This window comes from Ascoidea rubescens, assembly GCF_001661345.1.
Source record: "Ascoidea rubescens DSM 1968 unplaced genomic scaffold ASCRUscaffold_1, whole genome shotgun sequence".
NCBI classification, from domain to species: Eukaryota; Fungi; Ascomycota; class Saccharomycetes; order Ascoideales; family Ascoideaceae; genus Ascoidea; species Ascoidea rubescens.
In genome coordinates, this window is record NW_017962913.1 from 564,287 (window position 1) to 587,259 (window position 22,973).

General features: G+C 30.5%; 9 protein-coding genes across 9 annotated transcripts; 4 read left to right on the forward strand and 5 right to left on the reverse strand.

Moving 5' to 3' along the window:
- The first annotated feature begins 37 nt into the window (after positions 1-37).
- VAM6 (Vam6p) lies at positions 38-5,312 on the forward strand. Its single transcript, XM_020195199.1, has one exon. It carries the CDS (start codon positions 205-207, stop codon positions 5,209-5,211), a length of 5,007 nt encoding a protein of 1,668 aa, XP_020049780.1. The 5' UTR covers positions 38-204; the 3' UTR covers positions 5,212-5,312.
- Positions 5,313-7,753, forward strand: GAG1 (Gag1p). The gene has a single exon (XM_020195198.1). It carries the CDS (start codon positions 5,414-5,416, stop codon positions 7,562-7,564), a length of 2,151 nt encoding a protein of 716 aa, XP_020049781.1. The 5' UTR covers positions 5,313-5,413; the 3' UTR covers positions 7,565-7,753.
- Position 7,754: 1 nt separating this feature from the next.
- ASCRUDRAFT_73320 (uncharacterized protein) lies at positions 7,755-8,793 on the reverse strand. The gene has a single exon (XM_020192236.1). The coding sequence runs from the start codon at positions 8,621-8,623 to the stop codon at positions 7,943-7,945; it is 681 nt and encodes a 226-aa protein (XP_020049782.1). The 5' UTR covers positions 8,624-8,793; the 3' UTR covers positions 7,755-7,942.
- A 50-nt stretch (positions 8,794-8,843) lies between these two features.
- Positions 8,844-10,777, reverse strand: ASCRUDRAFT_83429 (ferric reductase family protein). The gene has a single exon (XM_020194844.1). The coding sequence runs from the start codon at positions 10,608-10,610 to the stop codon at positions 8,967-8,969; it is 1,644 nt and encodes a 547-aa protein (XP_020049783.1). The 5' UTR covers positions 10,611-10,777; the 3' UTR covers positions 8,844-8,966.
- A 1,129-nt stretch (positions 10,778-11,906) lies between these two features.
- Positions 11,907-12,659, reverse strand: ASCRUDRAFT_30673 (uncharacterized protein; the record flags this gene model as incomplete). The annotated part of the gene is made up of 1 exon (XM_020190203.1): positions 11,907-12,659. The coding sequence occupies one exon, from the start codon at positions 12,657-12,659 to the stop codon at positions 11,907-11,909; it is 753 nt and encodes a 250-aa protein (XP_020049784.1).
- A 386-nt stretch (positions 12,660-13,045) lies between these two features.
- ELO3 (fatty acid elongase ELO3) lies at positions 13,046-14,205 on the forward strand. The gene has a single exon (XM_020192237.1). The coding sequence runs from the start codon at positions 13,246-13,248 to the stop codon at positions 14,128-14,130; it is 885 nt and encodes a 294-aa protein (XP_020049785.1). The 5' UTR covers positions 13,046-13,245; the 3' UTR covers positions 14,131-14,205.
- Positions 14,206-14,779: 574 nt separating this feature from the next.
- ASCRUDRAFT_73325 (uncharacterized protein) lies at positions 14,780-16,329 on the forward strand. Its single transcript, XM_020192238.1, has one exon. It carries the CDS (start codon positions 15,050-15,052, stop codon positions 16,163-16,165), a length of 1,116 nt encoding a protein of 371 aa, XP_020049786.1. The 5' UTR covers positions 14,780-15,049; the 3' UTR covers positions 16,166-16,329.
- ASCRUDRAFT_96205 (uncharacterized protein) lies at positions 16,315-21,421 on the reverse strand. The gene has a single exon (XM_020195201.1). It carries the CDS (start codon positions 21,282-21,284, stop codon positions 16,464-16,466), a length of 4,821 nt encoding a protein of 1,606 aa, XP_020049787.1. The 5' UTR covers positions 21,285-21,421; the 3' UTR covers positions 16,315-16,463.
- A 487-nt stretch (positions 21,422-21,908) lies between these two features.
- On the reverse strand, positions 21,909-22,416 carry ASCRUDRAFT_96203 (uncharacterized protein). Its single transcript, XM_020195200.1, has one exon. The coding sequence runs from the start codon at positions 22,330-22,332 to the stop codon at positions 22,057-22,059; it is 276 nt and encodes a 91-aa protein (XP_020049788.1). The 5' UTR covers positions 22,333-22,416; the 3' UTR covers positions 21,909-22,056.
- Positions 22,417-22,973: the final 557 nt, after the last annotated feature.

Here is a 22,973-nt window from a genome sequence, read left to right on the forward strand (position 1 = left end):
AACTGGTGCGTTTCCGGAGGCTCCTTTTTGGTGTTTACTCGTTCCGGGAAAAGGTGGGCTTTTGGAGGAATGTCGCCTCAACCGCCATTTCTGCCTCCTCTGCTTCTTCTGCTTCTTCTTCTGGTTTCAGTCCACCTTCTACTCTTACTACGTCGCCAACTTCACCAGCTCCTATACTAATATGTCAGTGGCAATCGGTTCAACATGATTGATGTAATAACTCCTGCTTCCTACGTAGACCTCGAATCTCTCAAGTTCAAAATATCCTCCATCTTGGTGATCTACGATAATCTCTTTGTCGCTCTCAACAATGGTTCAATCTACATATTTGATCTTAATTCTTCTTATGGCAGTGTATTTCCAGACTTCGACGCCTCCAACGACACCCAGAACTCTATAAATCCTGATGCCAGCTACACTCAAAATGCTGGTGATATCGACAATGACAACAAAAATGACGACGACGAGCTCAATAAACAAGTCACTTTGCAGTCAATAAATTCATCCAGCAATTTAAGTCCCATTTTGAACCCAACCTCAAGAAGAAACTCTTTTATTTCAAACACAACCTCAAAGGCTGCTTTCAATAACAATTTAACTCCTACCACCTCAAATGATTTGTCTAATAGTAACAAAAACTTGAATAATAAACCTTCGAACGGTAATTTAAATAAAGATAATACAAACTTGAAATGGTTTAATTTCAAAAATTTAAACAAATTGAAATTATCGCAAAAATTTGAAAATATATCAAAAAAACCGATAGATCAATTGGACTTCTTGCCAGACAATAACTACCTATTCATTTTGTCTGACAACATAATCTCAATCTATCTCTACATCAACATCATCGCAAATAACAGCAACAGCAATAATCCAAGTGACACTATTAATCAAAATCAAATTGATTTGAAATTTTTAGATTCAATTAAATCTTCAAAGAATGCTCCTTTCTTTAAAGTTTCAAGTGCTTTGAAAAACAATTTGCTAATCAATTCTCCCATAGAAAGACCAATAGACTCGAATTTATTATTTGATAACCACTCAACTTCTTCAATCCACATAAATTCTCATAATAATCACAACAACAATCCAACACATAATAACACCAATATTAACAATTTGAATCAAAGAAGATCTTCGTTCTCATACAATTCCTCCATATCTCCATCCAATTCCTTAACTTCTATAAACTCCTTGCTTAATAACAAATCAAGAAACAACTCTGTATCAAGCTCCAAAACCTCCATCTATTCTTTTGCCTCAAATCAAACTAATCCTATTTTCTATTCTAAAGATAAAAATGATAAAGTTCCAAATAGTCTTTATTCTAATCCATCAATCGCTTCATCCACTTTATCTTTAAACCTGAATTTTGATCCCAATTTAAACGATATTGACCAAATCAAAAAAATCAATAAAAAATCAACTCTCCTCAATAACAATAAAAATATTGATTATAACAATAACAATAATATCTCAAAAAGTAGAAAAGTCAGTAGATCTTTAACTAATCATACTAATGACTCCTTAAATTATCAGGTTTCTTATTTAGTCTATAACGTTAGAAGAAAATTATTTATTCACTCCTTTAACAATACCAATAACAACAATAATCTCAACAACAACAATAATAACATAAATATCAATAATAACTTAATTATCAATAGCCTTAACCCAGACATCCTCGATGATCCAAATAATATAGACTTTATATACGATAATAATAACATCCTCAATAATAATAACTTTAATGATTCAAATTCAATTGCAAATTCAATCTCCCAATCCATTTCCAACTTCAACTCAAATTCCTTTTTAAATGAATTGACTTTGACTGACAAATGTAAAGCAATTGAATTTATATCTCCCTCAAAGATTTTAATTGCCCTATCAAACGATTATCAAATTATCAACTTGAAAAATTTTAAAATCAAATCAATTAATAATTACAACGCAAACTCGATACTAGGAAACTTGGCCTCAAACCAAAACAATTTAAATCTAAATACTAACACTTTCAATTATTTTTTCTCAAACTATCAACCAACTTACCATTTAGCTAAAATCTCAAGAAAGAGAACTTTGATTTCAAAGGATATCAACACTTTTAAAATCAATAATAATACTGGAAATTTTATTAAAAACTCAAATTTCCTACTAAATAATATTCCTCAAATTTTAAAGTTTTTTTTTCCCTATTTAATCTTAATTCACTTGAGAAATCTTGAAATTAGAGATTGTGATAATGGCTTTTTAATTCAATCAATTCCAATTCAAAATATCAATAACTTATTTATTGATAACTTCAAAAAATTGATTTTTTTCAGCTCAAATCATAATAATAAACTTTACATTTGTTTTTTCAAAAACTTTATCAATCAATTAAATCAACTCGAAAAGAGAAACCATCTTAACGAAGCAATCAATTTAACCATCCAATTACCTTTAGAGATTTTGCCTGATAAAATTCAAAGATTAAGACAATTACAAATTAAAAAAGCTCAGAAACTATTTAACGATAGCAAATTTCAAGAATCGATGCTAATTTTTAGTGAATATTTAGCTCCTCCATCCTTAATTATTCCTTTGTTTCCATCTTTCATCACTATCCCCATCAATAATGATGGTAATAATAATGATAATAAAAATAAAAATAAAAATAAAAATAATAAAAATAGTAAAAATGAGCATTACTCTTCAAATATCCCAATTCCTGACAATTTCAATTTAAATATCAATTTAAGTAATCAAAATGCTTTAAATTCAATTAAAATCGAATCTTTGTCTATTATTCCCCAAAAATATCATTCAAACGTAATTAATGACAATATGAACAATGACAATTATTCAATAAAATCTAGTTATTACCCTTCGTCCCCATTAAAGAATTCATACACTGCTTCGAATAACGCCAATATTATTATCAACAGTCCTAATAATTCTAGCACCGTTTATAATTCACCCAACATAAATACAAAACCAATAGTTTCATCACCTCTAGTAAATTCATCAAGAGTTGCAACAACAGCTATGAAGACTTCATTGAGTAATGATAATATCCATAATCTTCATCAAAGCTATATGGAACATTTGCATAATAAAAGTTCGAATTATTACAATAATTACAGTAATAAAGATTTATCAAGTGATAATAAGAGCATTTATAGTGTTAAATCATCAATGTCAAATTTAAATTCAAACACATTTATCAATTCAAGAAGAAATAGTTTATCAATAAAACCGAATTATTTAATACTAAACACTCAAACAAAGAAATTGTTAAAGGCTATCAGATATTTGTTGCCATATTTGGCAGATACTAGAAGAAAAATTAATAAACTAATTAACGAAACATATAATGAGAAAGATGAAAACAGTAATACCATTGATGACGATGACGATGATGATGGAAATGAAGATAAATTTGAGTTTAATCAGTATGAAGAATTATCAAGTATATTATGGAAGGGCATTCAAATACCGAAGAATATATTTGGGGATTTAAAGGTATCAGCCGAGTTGGTTGATACTACATTATTTAAATGTTATATAATATCTTCACCAAAATTGATTGGGCCATTAGTTCGAATCAAGAATTATTGTAATTTGAATATTGTTGAAAAGGAATTAATACATAAAAAGATGTTTAAAGAATTAATTGAATTTTATTATGGTAAGAAATTTCACGAAAAAGCATTAAATTTGCTCGAGAAATTAGGAAAAGGAGAGTCAATTAAAAATACAGATGAAACAATTATAGATGATTTTGATCAGGATGAAGGTATTATTGATAGTTGTGATATTGAAGATGATCAAAAAGATGATAAAAATAAAGACAAAAATAAGGATAATGATAAAGAAAATGATTACATTTATACCCCAATGTTAGTACTCAATAATTATAATTATTTGAATAATAAATTATTAAAAGGACCAATTAATACTATAAATTATTTGAAAAAATTGAATAATGATTATATTGAATTGATATTTAAATATAGTAAGTGGCCAATAACGATTAGTGAAAAGAAAGGAATGAGTATTTTTTTGGAAGATTCTATTGAAAGTGAAACATTGAATAGATTTAAAGTGATTGAATATTTATTGAATAATTTTAATAAAAAGTTAGGAATAAAATATTTAGAACATGCTATTGATAATTTGAATGACAAAAGTAGCAAGCTACATAATAAATTGATTGAATTGTACATTGGAATTATATTGGAAGAAGATGAAAAGGAGATTAAGAAAGCTAAACAAGCTGTTGATAGTGAAATTGCTACAATTGATAATGACAATAAAGAAAAAACTATCAAGGAAAACAAGGATAATAAGGAGCAAAAAGACAATAATAACTTCTTGAGCAACAGTGATACGTTGTCCGGATATAGTGGTAATGGAGATGATAGTGATGATGAAGAAGAAAAAGTTGAGAAGGTAGGAGAAGAGGTGTTTAAGAAATTACTGAAATTTCTCAAAATAAGTAATTATTATGAACCTAGAAAGATATTAATGTTACTACCTAATGAAAGGAAATTTTTGATAATGAAGACATTTGTTTATAAGAAAATTGGGGAAGATGTTAAAGTGTTGGAGATATTGGTCAATGAATTGGAAGACTATAATAGAGCATCGATATATTGTTCCGAATTATATTTGGAAGATAATAAAAAGGGACAAGAGATATTACACAAGTTGTTAGAGATGTATTTGAAACCTTATAATGGTGCAGATGATATCATGAATATTGGCGATGAAACTGATAAGATCAATATGAAGAAAAGAAAAGTAAATTTAAAAGAAGGATTGAACTTGTTGAACTGTCAGGGATCCCGAATGTCATCCATAAAGATATTGAAAATGTTGCCAGACGAGTTGTCTATCGAGGAACTCAAACAGTTTTTGAAGTCGCAGTTGAGGATAATCAACTACAAGATCAACGAAAGCCGGGTCTTGGGATCGTTGTCAAAGGTGGAGCTTGTGAAGAACCAAGAGAACTTACTCAAGTTGCGGTCGTCCTCTGTGGTAATCAACGAAAACAGCACCTGTGAGGTATGTCTCAAAAAGCTCTCGCACAGTGTGCTAGCTGCGTTTCCTGACAACGTTGTGACGCACTACGGGTGTGCCAGAATATACAAGGAGATGGTGCAGGAAAAGAAACGACAGAAGAACAAGCACGCCAGCTATATCCGCAGCATGAGACGCTAGAATAGACACCACAAGCACCAGCTGTATGTAGTAACTGAAATGCTAATATCCAGAGCAATGGATTTCGTTATTCATGCACAATCCGCAGGGCGCATGCGTGATCCACGGAATTGGTGTTGTATGCACAAATGCGTTTGCATACATATCCACATCCGGAGTTGAGTATTTCTGAGTATGCACTTCCGAGAATGCACTTCCGAGAATGCACTTCCGGGCCGAGACGAACGAAGCGAAGAGCGTCTTTCGCACCATTTTCTGCTTCTTCTCCTGCTTCTTCTTCTGTTCTGCTCTTTTCCACCATTCCCAGCCATATTTCTGCTCGTCCAGCAGCTCTTTGAGGTGTTGCTGTTTTCTAGGTCCAGGTTCTCTTTCCACGGTTGCTCTGAGCTTCAAAATGGCCACTCAAACGAATAGTCTCCTAAACGCTGACACAACCAACAACTTGACGCTATCTTCACTTGATAACCACCTCAACTCGCTCAGTAATTCCATCTCCAACGACAATCTCAAAGACGTTCGAGCTGATAATGCTCTAGTTCCATGCTCAACTTTTACCGAAGAGAATATTCCCAACGAGAATAAGGATAATGCTCTGATCAATAGGCAAATGAATCTTAATCTTAATCTTAATCTCAATACAATCTCAAATTCTGTCTCAAATTCAACCATCCCAATTACTCCTCCAACAACTGTTTCAACAACCCCAGTTCAATCCAACGCCAACACTGTTTTAAAGGATAGCAATATCAACAATAAACTAATCAATATCAATACCCTAATCAATATCAATACCCTAATCAATAGCAACAGCACACCAAATACTGAAGCTACTGAAAACACTCCAAATACCCAATTTTCTCTAGATAATAACAACTATATCGAAAAAATTCCTGTCAACTCTAAAAATAATCTCCCAGCTGAGTTAGAAAAAAAAGATTTTTTTCAGAATTTGCCTTACAATCATTTGATCAAATCCATATCAAATCCTAATCCAAATACTACATCATATAACAATAGCCATATAAGAATTATTAATAATACTAAAAATACCAATACCAATAATCTTAAAACAAATTCTAGTATAAAAATTAATATTGATAATAAGACATCAAATTCAAATTCAAATTCAAATTCAAAGAAAAACCTCAGATTACATAAAAGGGCTTCATCAATCTCTGTCTCTTCTTTTAGAAAATCAAAAATAAATAATACAATCAATAATTTTAACAACATGACTAATAATACTATTAATATTACTAATCATATCAATACTACCACTGCTATCAATAATCTTAATGATACTGGTATTAATAGTACAAATAATCCTAAACTAAAGTCCAAACAATCATCCTTATTTAATAACTTGCCAAAAGTGAATTCAAACTCAAAAAATTATTCAACGCCAATTAAATCTTTCAAAAATTTTTTTACTAAAATTTTTATAAATATATCTGATTTTAATAATAAATTAAAATCTCTAGCTGATCAGGTCTTGAGTTCCGATGAAATTGTTGAAGAATTATTTTTAAATTCCGATGACGATAATTCCACTTTTTTAAACACTTTAAATTTATCAAAAAATAGTAATTTCTTAATCAATGAAAACTCTTTAAACGATAACAATAATAACAGCAATAACAATATTAATCAGAAATATCTAACTAATATCCAAAAATTTCATCAATTAGATGTCGTGAAATTGGCTCAAGATCAAATAAAAAACAATCCCGATAAACCATTTGTCGATGGTGAAACTTTATGGAATTTAAGAAGAGAATTATGGTTAAAATCAACTGCTCCTATTTATAAATCTGAAAATTTAAATAAAATCCTTAGTAATACTAATAGTAATATTACTGATAGTTCTACAAAGACTAATAGTATTAAAACTTCTAATACTAATACCAATACCAATACTAATACCAATACCAATACTATTACCAATACTAATACCAATACTAAGGATAAGAATAAGAATAAGGGTAATGACAATGATAATGATAATGATAAAGACACCGACACTGATTCAGATACAGATAATAAAAAAGGTAATAACGATACTGATGATGAAATTAATTTAGAATTAAGTGAATCTGATATAAAACTCATATTAAGAAAAAGATATCATGATACAAGCCTTTCATCATTAAATATTCCAAAGGAAAAATACGAAGTAATTTATGAAAATCTATTTATTCAAAACAAAACCTTAAAAAGACCAATAAATTTAAAGGATTTAATGCCTATTATTAATGTTGGTTGGCAAATTCATAATGTTAATAATATAAATAATAATTTGCCCTCTGCTTATAGAGGCCCTAATATTAATTATAATAGAAGTTATAAATATTAATTAATAATTATTAAAAATTGAAATATTCATATATGGTAATGTTGATATCTTGTTAGTTTATTTTTTTTTTTATTTATGAATCTTTTCCCCTTTGAATTTTTACCTTTTTTATTTTTTTTAATTTTTAATTCACCATTTTTGTTTTTTTCTTTTTGTTTATTCAATTTTTTTTATTCATTCGTTGTTTTTTTCCGTTTTTGTTTTTGTTTCTGTTTTAATTTTGATTTTGATTTTAATTTTAATTTTGGTCTTTCTTTTGTTTAATTATATAACGATTTCATTAACTTATTAGTTGTCTTTCTAATAATCTTTAATTTACCTAATTTAATATTTATTTAAATTTCATTTCAAAAATTAAAATTCAATTAATTGGATTGGTTATAAATTTTTATTTGATTCTATTAACCTCTGGGTATTTTCTAGTATTCTGATTCTTTGATCAGTTAATTCAGCGAATTTTTGTAAATCATTTGCATTTCTAGTCAATTCTTTCTCCTTTTTAATGAAATTGTACTGCAATTTTTTGTTGAATTTTTTCAAATTATTCAAATTGAGATTCAATTCAATAAATTGTTTTTGAATTTTTCGATCGTTTTCGTGAATTTGCTTTATCTTATATAGGGACTCGTTTTCATTGAATTCCTTATCTTTTTGGCTAATAATGTTGCTGTTATTATGAACATTAGTATTGTTATGACCACCTATATTATGGTTGTTATTACTGCTGCCGATGCTGCGATAGTTGCTGTTTGAAGTGTTGGAACTACTCCCAAAAGTGTTGTTGCTATTGCTGTTGCTGTTGCCGCCACTGTTAAGATTAAGATTGAGATTGAGATTGCCTATGTTGTTGATGTTGGCACTGTTGATTAGGTTCATATAACTTTGTTTCAAGAAGGAAGACTCCTTTATCGTGCTCTTGTTGTTTATGATCTTTTTTAGATTGGAGCTGAGCTGCTTCTGGTACTGCTCAGATTGCCAGAGCTTCTTTGCCTGCAACTGAGACGACTTCTGGACAACTCGTTTGAAGTTGTCAAACTCATTGATCTCGCTGCTGCTCATTGTCTCTTTCCTGGCTCTTCTAGTTCTTCTGCTTCCTCTTCTTTTGCTGTCTGTGCTGAATAAGGAGCAGATGCTGAAGGCTGGAAATAACCAGTGGAGGAAACTTGCTGTGGTTCGATTTTCGTTGGGAGCCGTTGAGCATTTTTGTTGCTTTTACTTTTGCTGCTTTTGCTGCTTTTACTACTTTTACTGCTTTTGTTGCTCGACACAGAGTGTGGTTATCAAAAAAATTTCAATTAACTAAACCCTACCTAATATATACTGAAAAAACTAAAAAACGCATTCCACTGAACCCAGAAACCCATCTAAACTGCATCTACAACTGCATTATCATTAACTTTTATTACCAAACTTGTAACTCTTCAAAAAAGTCAACTTGGTAGCTACATTTACTGACATTCTCTGCAACAATGTTTCTTAATGAATCACACATCGAAGAGTTGCCACAAGTAACTATACAAATAGATCCTTTTGTATACTTGAAGTTTTGGAGTATAATCTCCTCAAAGTTGGGTCGTTTTCCATAGTTTATTGTCACATATTGTCCAATTTTCTTGAGTATTTTATATTGATTCAAGTTTTCTGGTTTAAAATTGTCCTCATTAATCTCATAGACATCATTATTTAGTAACGAATCAAGATCCACTAGATTGATATTGGAATTGGAATTGGAGTTTGTTATTAAATTGGATTCATCGGTAATATCCATTGCTGCCAAATTACTACTACTATTATTACCAAAATCATCGTTTAATTCAAATTTTGAGGTATTCAGTTCATTCATTAATGAATCCAATTTTTTAAAACTTTTCAAACTTCCATTTTTATCACTTGTTTCAGTATTTGAAAATATTGGTTCATTTGAGACTCTAGTCATATAAATTTCAATATCAACTAAATTCTTCATTCTATTTGTATTTATTTTTTTATTTTGATTATTATTATTATCAATGCCAATAAGTCTCAATAACTCTGGGTAAATAAACTTGATTGATTCAAAATTTTTAACCACCCAAATTAATTTAATATATCTTAAATTTTTATACCCATCTTTTTTAATCATATTTATAGCATCATATAGTGGACCAGGTATACCATTACCACCTGCAATTAATAATATATTGTTATAATTTTTGAAATTTGGGCCATGTCCATATGGCCCTTCAACTGCTACTCTTATATTGATTTCTTTATTATTATTTATACTTTTTTTCAACATCTCTCCTATTTCGAATGTGATTCCCTCTTTAATTTTGATATAAATTGTAATTTCATTGGGATTTAGTATTGAATCAATAATTGAAAATGGATGTGATTGATAAAAATTTTTGCCCTTCAAGAAATAAATGAAAATATAACAACCAGGAAATGGTTTCCAGTTTTTTCGTCTTTTTATTGTAACTTTAAATGTGTCATCACTAAGATATCTTATTTTAGCAATTGGAAAACCAAATCTAATTATATTTATAATTCTAATAACTCGATCTGATGCCCAAAATAATACTGAAAGATGAATATATCCATGCCATCCAAGTCTTTTGCAATGATAATAAATAAATAGAAAAAAAATTCCTGCAAATAATATATGCCCATAAAGAAAAATTTCATAATAATGGTTTCTGAAAAAATGTAATGACTGAAACATTAAAATCCCACAAACTATTGTTGAAAAGACTCCCCAAAAAAAGTAATCAGTTTTAAAGCTTTTCAAGTATGAACCCTTTTTTATTTCAATTAATGAGTATAAGATTCCATGAAATGTTGAATTCAAAAACATCATCCTTGATGTCCATTTATGATACATAATTAATGATTTGTAAGGTAATCCAGTCAATAAAATGGTTAAATTATTACGACCAGCTAATAGTATTAATAAAGGCAAATGAGCAAAAGCTAATATCCCTGCTCTATCAGCTAGAAATCTTGTAACTTGGAAAACCTTTGGACCAAAAAGTTGGCTATTATTATTAAATTTATAGTCAAACATTAAGAAAAAGAAATTTAAAAAAAAATATAAAACTAACACAATGCTCTCAATTTTGTTTGGAAATAAAATCGAATTGAAAAATTTGAAGAAGAAATTGTTTTTAAGCGAATTGAAAAAAAAGAAGGGAGTTAAATGATTTGGTATATTTTTATTATGCAATAAAGTTGGGTATAAAGAAGTTGATTGCAAAATTTGAATTAATGAATTTGATCTTGATTTTAAATTGACAAAATAACGAGAAAATAAGTTTAAAAAAGTGAAGAAAATTAACGATAAAACCCAAAACAACATTATTAGTTGACCATATAACTGACTTGCATCAAGATTGTGATAGAAATTAATCAAATCAAGATAAAATGAGTTGACTACAGTCATGTTTGAGTTTATGGGAGTACTGTAAACATAATTTGGATCATTTTCATTTGGATCGATTAAGTAATTGGTTCCATTTTTTAGGATATCAAAGATTCTCGAAGAAGATAGATTTCTTCTACCGTATTGGAGACAGCTATTCTGGTATTCATTTAGAACATTCATTAACAAGTTCTCATCATAAGATTTAGTAGAGCTTGTTTGAATGGTGGTTTCATTTAAACAGTGTGCAACAGATGCCACCTTTGGTTCATAGTAGCAGCTACAGCCCCAATAGAAATCATTTGCACAGTTGAATTTTTTTTTGATTAGGTGAGATTGGCAGGCAAAAAGTGCGCCTTTATAACCACGACCAAAATTCTGATATGCTAAAGAGTGAGATATGAAGAGCAAAAATATGAGTGATTTATGAAGTAGCATTATGTCAATTTCTAAGTGATGTGTATTTGGTTTTCTAAAAAAAAATTTTATGTATTGTATTTATTGTATTTATTGTGTTTATTGTGTTTATTGTATTTATCTGTATCTTGATGGAGCTATGATGAATGGTTTTATATAAGACCAGCAAGAGCCCAGCTAAGTATATTCTATTGGTAAGATAACAGAATAAGTAAAAAGATAATAGAATCAGGCTGTCTCAACATGATCAGAAAAAAAATTGGTTTTATAATCAATCAACTACTGATGTCTGAACTGGTGAAGCGAGCTTTATGGCTCCATTTTGAGCGTTATCAATTTGATCTATCGGCGATTAGCACATTTTAGGAAGGTGCGGAATAAGCTTTAACATCAAGCGACACCCCAAAAAGAAAAAGAAGAAAGAGAAGAGACGTTTATTGTTAGTGTATGATGTTGAATTCTAGTATAGCGTAGTGTATATGATGGAAGCAGACAGCTGAGTAATGCAGAGATGCTATAGGACAGCTAGATGAACATCTCAACGTTCTCAAGATCGCCAGTGTTAATGAACCGCTGGACTATGAGCAAGTTTTTGTCAGCAATTTCCTGGATCTTGTTGTTGTAAATGCCACAGATTTGCAAGGCTTTCTTTGGAGGAATGGTCTTTCTGCCTTCCTTCAAGACGTACTTGGTGGTCAAGATGCAGTGGAGGTTTTTGTTGTCCTTTCCTGAACAAAACTTGGAGAGAACAAAGATCCACTTTTCGTCCCACGTCAAGATTCGGGTGATGATGTTGTATCTTTGAAAAGGAGCAATTTCTTTCTTGAAGATGGCCTGAATCGAAGCAACAGGAACATAAGGCGAATCTGCTAAGGATTTGAAAAACGAATTTTTATTTGGGGATGAATCTTGATAATGCCACATGAAATTTTGGAAAACAGACAACATTAGCTCGGTTCTTGCAATATCGCATTCAGTAAAGTAAGCAGCATTGTTTTTATGTAGGTAGAAATCGCATTCAAATGGAGAGTTATAAGTCTTTAAAATCGTAGGTCTAAATACTTTCAACTCATCGGTAGATACAACAGAGGAAGGTAGGGGCAATTTGGAAAAATCAATGTTTTTATGTTTGGAACAAAGTTTTGGCAAGATTGTAAGTGACACAATTCTCTTGTAGAATCTGAAATAATATGCTAAGGGAATTGATTTGTAACTTGAAAGAAAGTACAAAATGAAAATGTATTTCAAAACCTGAAAGAGTGCTGCTGAAAAGCCCATTATTCGTGGTTTACCTTGCTAGTAGTCAATTGATGAGAGTCATATATATTGCAATGTACGTTACAACAAGAAGATGTTCAAAGCTGGGTAGATATATAACGAAAGATAGCGAAGAGCAGTGGTATTTACTGAGCCCAACAAAAAGGCAACAGAAAAAGAGCCCGGTATCTCGGCTCACGTTCTTCCGAGGGGGCCCCTTCCAGAGCAGAAATTTGTTTCTCATCGCACCCATTGGGAAACGTGCCCTTTCACTTTGGGCTCAGCCAAAACCAGACCGCCGGATTGGAAAGAGAACCACAACAGTGGCTTTTGATTGGCTGATTTACATTTCGCCTAAAATGAAACAATTTCAAATTTCAATGATTCTGAATTAAGGTGTGTCTGTCTTTTTCTCTTTTGGGTGTTTGTTTTTTTCCCCAAAGAAACATATATAAACACCAGCAAACTCAATAGCAAGAAACACAAAGGGTCATAGGAAAGTGTGATTTTGGGATCAAAGGGCAAAGCAGAGCAGATCAAGAACACAGCAAGAACACAGCAAGAACAGGTCAAGAGTAGATTAAGAGTAATATCTAGTTGATTCAAAATGATTCCGATTGAGTACAGCATACCAACACTAGATAATGTGTTTGGGCTAAGATTATGGCCAATCTATGATTATTTTTACACTCAAATCATTGGATATAGAGCAGAGGACTTCAAATTTATATCTGGCAAGACATTCATGGCTAATGGATATGTTGTCATTGGAATGATGTTGGGATACTATGCTGTGATATTTGGAGGAAAATATTTGATTAAATATTTCAAGATCAAGCCATTCAAATTGAATTTTCTATTTCAACTACATAATATTTTTTTATCAACATTTTCAGGAATCTTGTTATTATTAATAATTGAACAGGTTGTGCCAATATATTTTAGAAACGACTTTTACTATAGTATTTGTGCTAAAGAAGCCTTTGATTCAAAATTGGTGTCGTTGTACTATTTGAATTATTTAACTAAATACTGGGAGTTGATTGATACAATTTTTTTGGTGTTGAAACATAAGAAATTGTTGTTTTTACACACATATCATCATGGAGCTACAGCATTGTTGTGCTATACCCAGTTGATTGGACATACATCAGTTGAATGGGTGCCAATATCATTGAATTTGGGAGTTCATGTTGTTATGTATTTTTACTATTTTCTTTCTGCTAGAGGAATAAGGGTTTGGTGGAAACAATGGGTAACAAGATTCCAAATCATTCAGTTTATCTTGGATTTAATTGCTATTTATTATGCGTTGTACCACTTTTACCTGGATAAATATTTCAAATGGATTCCACACAGAGGATCATGTCATGGTACAGAAGTTGCAGCAGCTTATGGATATTTGATTATAACTAGTTATCTTGCTTTGTTTATTAGTTTCTACATCAAGTCTTATAAGAGAAAGAGCCCAAAGACTAGCAAAATTGAATAGATATATGACAATTACGCCCAAACCAAGAAAAATAAAAAATGCCTACAAAAAATTTGAAAAAAAATAAAAACCTAAAAAAAAAAATTAAATCAATGATCAAAAGAACTTAAACTTAATAATATTTTTTTAACTGATTCTTTAATGATTTTTTGATCACTCTTTGATATTTCTTCAATACTCCTTTAATAACTATTTAATTTTCTCTATTTTTTCTCCTCACAATTCTTTCGTGCTCACAGTTGGAAGAAGCAAAATGGAAATGTGACAAATAGACACTGTATCTTGAACACATTGAGTATTTTAAACCATTCCAGCTTGGGCTTGAACATGTTTTACTACACTATTTGCTCCTAGATAAACCATTACATGTACAGTACCAACGATATAATAAATAATAAATCATAATGTTTTGCTTCCTAGGCATCGCAGGCTTCGGCACCGATAATTAAATCACTCACCAGGAAGCAGCTCTTGCTTACCCGCCGCGTACCAGCGTTGTGGATGCAAACCAGCGTTGAGGGTCTATTCAGCCTCACGCAAGGAGCAGCTTGGCCGCAGCGCCCAGCCGCGCTTGCCGCGAAATTTTAGGCGTCGGCGACGGCGGCAGCACGGCCGAGGAGGGCCGGGAGCGGAGGACGCACGAATGGCACCGCGACGGGACACAAACATCTCCAGCATATGCTTCGACAATAATTAAATATCTCAACTTCTCGCTTTGCTGATTCTCAGAAGCTTGTTTCTCCAAGAAATGGAATTGTTCTATGCTTTTGCACAGATCGCTTCCACTGGGTGTGTTTGGCCATCTTATATATAGTCCGAATACCTGGCCAGTTCTTTCAAACCCGTCCTTTTTCTACCACATAGCAATCCTTCACTGACTACCAGCTCTATCTGCTATCACCATCTCTCTTTATCGATCATGGAACCCAACAACTCAGCTGTCACCATTGTCAATGGCTACAAAATCCCAAACGATAATCTTTTGCCAATGGTCTCCCCTGTGAAAGTGCTGATTCCTTCCTCTTCTTCATGCTCTTTAGCGCTTCCTCCTCTCAAGTCTCTTATAAGGATCTCAAATTCTTATTTCAATGAAGCTGATTACTACTTGAATTCTAAAAACCATCAAAATCAAAACCAAAAAATCATTTTGCCACCTTTGAATATCAAACCTGCTATTGGTAATAATAACACAAACAAATTCAATCCCGTATTCAACTTGGATTTCCAGCAGCGCAGTCTTGATTATACCTCAGGTATTCCCCCACTTCTATCTTCATCTCCAGTTTCAGCCTCTTCTCCTTTGTATTTTTCCTCCCCTTCAAATTCCCCTTTCAATTCCCCTTCCAATTCTCCTCCTTATTCTGCTTCTTACTCCTCCTCACAAGATTCGGAGACAAAAAAGGCAAAAAAATCCTCAAGAAAGAGAAAACAATGCCCGATTTGTAACAAATTCTTTTTAAATTTAACCACTCATAAATCTAGGCATTTGGCTGAAGAATTGAGACCTTACATATGTGAAAACTGCCACAGAGGGTTTTCAAGACAGAATGATTTATTAAGACATTCGAAAAAACATTTGAAGGATAATATTGATATAAATAATTTAATTAATTCTCCCAACAACAGTAACAACATTCTTCTTAATAACAATATTATCACTGACAAAAATTGTCTAAATAATGGAATCTTTATCTGTCCTTTTGCAGATTTGAATAACATTAATCATAATAACTCTCATGCCCATTCCCATTCTCATGATCATGATCATGATATTTCTTCTTCCGATGAAGAAAACGTTTTTAAAATTCACAACGAACAAGTATGCCATCCAACAGGTATCTTTTCCAGATGTGACACTTTTAAAAACCATTTAAAAGCCTTGCATTTTCAATATCCAATTGGCACCAAAAAGAAAGACAGAAAATTTGTATCTGGTTATTGTAAAAATTGCGGTTTAAGTGTTTTAAATGTTGATTTATGGTTAAATCAACACATTATGAATAACAAATGTCCTGGTATTATAAACAAGCTATAATTTTATTTTTTTTTTTTTTATTATTTCTTCCTAATTTGATTTTCTTGTATTCTTTTTCTTGTATTCTTTTTCTTGTATTCTTTTTCTTGCGTTTTGTTTTTTTTTCTCTATAATTAACTAATATTCTGCTCTCTTAATGTTTTTTATACTTCTAACTTCTAATGAATAATACACATAAATTTCCTTGTAATAATGAATTTCTCATCCAATTACTTCCTCTTAATTCGTAGTTCTTATATCTATTAAATCAATCATTTCTATTAAATCGATAGTTCTATAATAAATTATGTTTTATTACTTAATTTCCGCTGCTTCCATTATTCCCATTAGCTATACCCTCTTTCAGCTTATTTTTTGGTCTTCGATGATAGGATTTATTGTTCTTTGCATCATTCAAATTGGAATTTTCGTTATCATTGCTTTTTTTTCCATTCAATTTATTCTTCGCTTGATTACTACCATTATTTTGTCCTGATTTTGATGCTGTTGATTTGTTCTCATTTAATGATGCTTGCGACTCTTTCTCTTTTCCTTTTCCTTTCCCCTTTTTTATCGGGTTCTTTTTATTTGTTTTTGTTGCTCTTTGCTTTGGTTTGCCACTTAATGACGATGGTGATGTCCCTTTTTTCATCATCTTCTCAATCCTCTCTTGTTCTTTTATACTTTTCTGAATTCTACTAGATTCCTGTTCCCACCATTTTTGAAACTCCTCCTCTTCTTGAATCTCTGCAAGTGATTTAACCTCAACAGCTCTCTTTCGGTTATTCCTGGATTCTTCCTCATAAATGATAGAAGACAATGAAGGTGCAGATAGCTTATCAAATGATCCCGAAAAAGAAGTAGCACTCTTGGTTTCATTGTTACCCCCATCTTTATCTTGATTTTCCTTATTATTCATTATTGTAGATTTATTATTTTTCCACTTAAAAGAACTTTTCGAAACTGTAACTTCCTCTTTTAATACTGGCTCCTTTAATGATGAACTAAATCTTCTTTCACGTTTTTCTTTTTGATTCAGTCTGAAAATTTTAGAATTTAGCTTGCTTCCAAATTTTGATGTGTTCAGAGGTCCTTGTAAATCTGGCCAAATGTTATCATTGAAATTGTCATATAACGTTTTAGAAGAATTGTTTATAGAACCCCAATTGCTATTAGCACTTAGTCCGAATTTAAAATCATTGTTATTTTCATGAATGGGTTTACTTTCACTAAAGTTCCCAAGAATTTGAGTTTTTGATAAAAGAGGAGAATCTGCATTGAAACTTGAGAATGACAATTTTCTTGGTTCAGGAGACTCTAGATAAACAAATGAAGATTCATAATCAGTCTTTGAATACTTTCTTGTTTGTGTTTGAGAAAGTTTGCTATTTAAACTATTATTTTTATTTTGAGAAGACTTCCTGCGATTAGAAACAACTGGAATAAACTCTTCATCTGATGACATTTCATCTAATACAGAATCTTCATTAATAATAACAGAAGGCTTTAATGAAAGAACTGAATTAATTGGAATTCCAATAGGTGCAGAAGAAAGATTTAATTTAATTTCTTCAGTTGAGACAGATGGTAAAGCCTTTTCAATTCTTATTGGTTTGGGCTCCAGAATATCAATATCAATTATGGGATGGAATGTCTCATCTTTTCTATCCAAAAACAATTCATTTGTTTTTTTCATATCATTAATAAAACCCTTTAATAGAGAATCACTTTTCTCACTGGAATAATGTTGAATTGAGTCTTCTACTTTTGAATTTTCCAATTCTTTCTGAATGGGATCTTTAAGGCCTTGAAATAAATGAAAAAATTTCATATATTTTTCAACTTTTTTCAAAACACTATTATCATTCAAATCAGAAAAGGGTCGAAATAATAATTCTTCAAGATTATTGAAAATAAACCACATGCTATTTTCAAACAACTTTTTAGCATTTAAAGCATCAGCAATATTCAATAACTCTATGACATTATCAGCGTCAATAAAGTCAATAATAAAACATTGAAAATAATCCTTTAATGTAAACAACATCAATTCATCAGAAGCAGCTATAACTTTCAAAGAAAAATCAATTAGTTCGTCAACTGAAAACTGATGGGTACTTGAATCTAACAAATCTAAAAAATCACAACCGTATAAATGTTTTAAAACAACTTTAAAAACATTACATTCAACATGAGAAAAATTTATTGTTTTGTTAAAATTCTTTTGAAACCAAATTCTAGAAAACATTGTTTCAAAGTAAGCAGATCTTGCTAGTAATATGCAGGATGCACAAGAAATTTTGCCATCAGATAATTGAAAAGTAACATCATTAAAAGAATTTAAAGATGGATTGTCAATTGAATTTCTCAAATCTTGACAAAACCTATTTTTAAAATATCTGCCAACAGAAAAGTTTAGCAGGAAAATTTCAAGTAGTTTAAAAGTAAATTTTTTAGTTTCCAATATAATTTCTGAAATGCTTTCATCTTTAATTTTATAATTCTCCCATGTAGAAACAAATTGGTCAGTGTAAAACAAATGAATAATTATTAAAACAGAATTAATATTAGCGTTTTGCACATTAATTACTTCAGTTTTTGGATCATAAGAAATTTTTAAATCATCCTTTGTTAAAACATTATTGGAAGATTGAAATAATTTATAAAAAACAGGACTTCTAGATGCCAAAATAATTTTATGAGCTCCGATTTTTGTATTTTCAACTTGAAAAAAACAATCATAGTTTTTGATTGTTGTAAAATCAATCAAAGACAATTTTTCGGCGATCTTTTTCAGATTAAGCACAGATTTTAGTTTTTCAAAGCTATCATATGAAGATAAATGAGAATTGGTTGTAAGTTTATATCTTTTTTCCCATCTATCCAGATAACTCTTTTTCCAATGATCAAGAGATATGGTTTGGTTTTTTTCATGAATATTGTCATCATCTATACTAAAACTATTATCTTCATATAATAATTTCTGCTGTTGCATAAAATAAAAAGTGTTAAATTCATCTTGAATGTGATATTCATTGGAAAATAGGTCATCTCTCTTGCTCAGGGGTGAAAATCTGCATAATGGAGACAAATACTGTATATCGTTATTTATTTGTTCTTGTTTAATTCGTAAGGGAAGTAAATCCGTATTATTTTTCAAAAAACCAAAAGTAGAAAATAATGAATCGCAGGATACTTTTACAATGTTAGTGAGCTTTGGAACTTTAATAAATTTGAAATCTGAATTAGAATAAAAGATATCTTTAAATGAAATACTGTTTTCAAATGCAAGTGTTTTGCTAACGGTTTTATAGACAGCTCCATCAGCAGTACAAAAAACAAAAGAACCATCGGCTCCTATCTCAAAGTCTGTGACAATCAAAGAAAAGGAACGTGGTTTCCAAACTCTTTTAAATTTGATAGATTTTTGAAGTTTTAAGATATTTTTAATTGAAACATCAATTTTGAAGGTAAATAAATCACCGGTATCAAATAAAATGCCGAAATTATAAATGTTATCAATTAAATTTACATCTTTACCAACAATTTTAACTATTTTTCTTCTAGAGGTATAAAATATAGATTGAAAAGTGTGAAATTTTTTTTCTTTTTTTTCTTCTAAATTGGACAATTGTCTAAATTCAGATAAGTAAAGTGGAGGTTGAACCTTTATATGAAAGCCATTTAAATAGATATGTAATTCATTTGTTGATTCAACTAGAATGACGGTGGCAAATTCTAGAGAAACAATATTTTGAATGGTTCCAAAGACAAAAGGGATATTTATTGGATTTGATTGAACAACCGCTTTTGAATAATTTTTATATTTTATAACATCCCCAATAGATGTAATTCCAATTTGACCAACATTCAAACCCCAAAAGAAAATATGAGAGGAAGAAAAAGCGATTGAGTAAATCTTGGAGCAAGAAATACCAATTATTTTTTCTTTTTTCAAATCACCACTAATTTTTTTAGGAAAATTGTTAAAAGGGTCTATTAACTTAGTTTTCTTATTTTTAGAAAGATTATCGTTTGGAGAAAATTTGACTTTATAACCAAGTTGACCATAATTGTTTAAACCCCAAGAATAAACCTCGCCTTTTGAGGACAAACATAGAGTATGCTCTAATGATAAGGCTACATCAACAATATTGATATCTTCAAAGACATTGTCACCTGTTGGAATAAAATTTAATTTTGGTAGCTGATTATCGAGTTCACCTAAACCTAATAAACCCTTTGAATTTTTACCACAAATATAAATATTGTCGTATTGTTCATTTGTTAATACAATTGAATGATATTTTGAAATGAAAATGTTTTTAATTCGTGGTTGGAATAGTATATCATTGAGATATTTCCTATTATTTGTAGCAGATTTTGAATTGTATTGCTTGATCGCCACCTTTGTCGGGTTTAATAATCTGTCATCTAGGTCACCAGTACCTAAGATTCCATTAATATTGGAGCCAAGCATAAATATATCCAAAGCGCCTCTTTTTTGTGTCCACCAATTATCAATAACTGGAGTGTTTTTTTTGAATCTCAAGTATGCCTGGTAATTGGAATCATTTGGATTACATTTGTCAAGTTCTTGTATATTCCATCTTTTTTCAACATTAATTTGGTAATTCGAGTTAATTGAAGTATTTAAACAATAAAAATCGCTATCTTTCCCAATTGAAGAAGGATAGTAGTAAAAAGTTCTGGTATTTGTGTAGTGCTTTAGTAAATCTATTGGAGTAAGCCCTTCTCTGTCTCTTGCATTTTTTAGCCGTTCTTTATCCCTTGAAGATATAATATTTGAGTGAATAATTGCAGAAACACAGCTGAAATTTCCATTTATGATGGATAAATGCAAGATATTGTAGCCACTTTCATAATCAGTTGCATGGATATTCAAAAATTTCTTGTTGTTGCTGTTGTGGTTTGAGGATTTGAATCTGTGACACAGATACAGAATTTTTTTATTGTAATATAACTTTAGCAATCGTTGAAGAATATCAGACCTTCCTAGAATACAAACCCAATGTAAAACGTTTCTTCCAAAGATGTCTCTTTTTTGAAGATCATATTCATTTAGATTCGAAAGTAATGCTGACAACTCCTGGCTTTGAAGTGGTTCTTTTGTGTCCATAAAAAAAGAGACTGGTTCTGGGTTTGATTTCGATCTGGTAAGCGTTTTTCAGTAGTTTGTGCTGAGTAGAATAAGAGAGAAGATGAGTTAGAAACTGCACTTTTTATCTTGGTGATCTTCTTTCTGAAGCACAAAGAAAACTCGATCGGGTCCGGACGCTCGTCGAAGAAGCAGATGATTTATAATCATGTTTCCAGTGGCATTGCAAATGTAAGCCAAAGGGAAGAACACAGCTGTTGGAGTTTTGGCAGAAATGTAGCATGAAAGATACTCAGTTAATAGCATATTGAGAATAGAGAAAGAAGAGCCTCTTTGGCTGGAGATTCAACATTTTCGCATATACAGACACGTAGCATATGTTCGGAGATTGCAATATCTGTATTCGTATCAGCCTTGTTCGAATTGCATTTCGAACAATAGTGCTTTTGGTGCTTTTCTATCGTGTATCTGATTAGATAAAACTGTAAAAAAACCATTGAAATAATTATTTTCTATCCAATCTCAACATGAATATCTTTTTAAAACCAAACCTCTTAGCTTTGTTTATCTTGCAAAACTTGGAATGATGCTTATCTCATTAAATGAAAGATTTAAATACACCAAGTTAGCCAAATTTAATAATGGTTCAACATTGCTGATTTGATTAATTAACAAATTCAAATACTCCAGTTTAAACAATCCAGATAAACGTTCAACATTGGTTATCCTATCCGAGGGCAAATTTAAATATTTTGATTTAACTAAACCCTTTTAACCTTCGAGCTGCTCGATTTCATTCCCTGCTAAATTTAAGTGAGTTAAGTTCTTTAGCTTTGTTATCTATATTGCTTATAGAGTTGTCTCGCAAATTTAGATATCTCAAATTGGTGAATTTGAATTTGTTTTCAATTCGGGTATAGCTGTTTTCAAAAAGAAGTAGATTATGCAAATTGATTAAATTGAATAAATTTTTTATTATCGAAGAAGTGTTTGCACTAACATATAAATTATTCAAATTAGGTGAATTGGGTAAATTGAGTAAATTTGATAAATTTTCAAGTTTCTCCATAAGATTGAAAGTCAAATTTAAATATTGTAATTTAGTTAAATTCGAGAAATCCGGTATGTAATTGATTAGATTTCTTGCTAATTGCAGATAAACTAAATTGACTAAATCCTCAGTTATAATGATATTATTATTTGATAGATTCAACACTTTAAGACAATCAAACCTCAATTAATAGTTGCAACCCAAACAAATGTCTTTTCTTTCAAATCTAAGATAAGCAACTCTCAAATATTTTAATATGCTTGAACAGAATAATGATACATCTTTTTTATGAATTATAACTTTGGTTTTTGCCTTTAAAAAGTTCATAGCTGGAAAAACAAACAACCACCAAGAAAAATAAAAAACTTTTAGATGTTTTTTGATATATAAATCATCAGGTAATGTTAATAACCATAATTTATCGCACCTCAAAAATAATAAAATTTCTCCGATGAAATTAAAAAGCAAGTAACAAATATTCAATTTTTCCTTAGAAGAAACAATTTTTGTGTTAATTGCATTGTAACTCTCCGATAAATTGCAATCGGTTTTTAGCACCATTATTATTTTTTGAAATCAAAATCAAGTGAAAGAGTAGCACTTAATGAGATCATATTCAGTAAAAGTAAATATTAAGTAATAGCTATTGAAAACAAAAG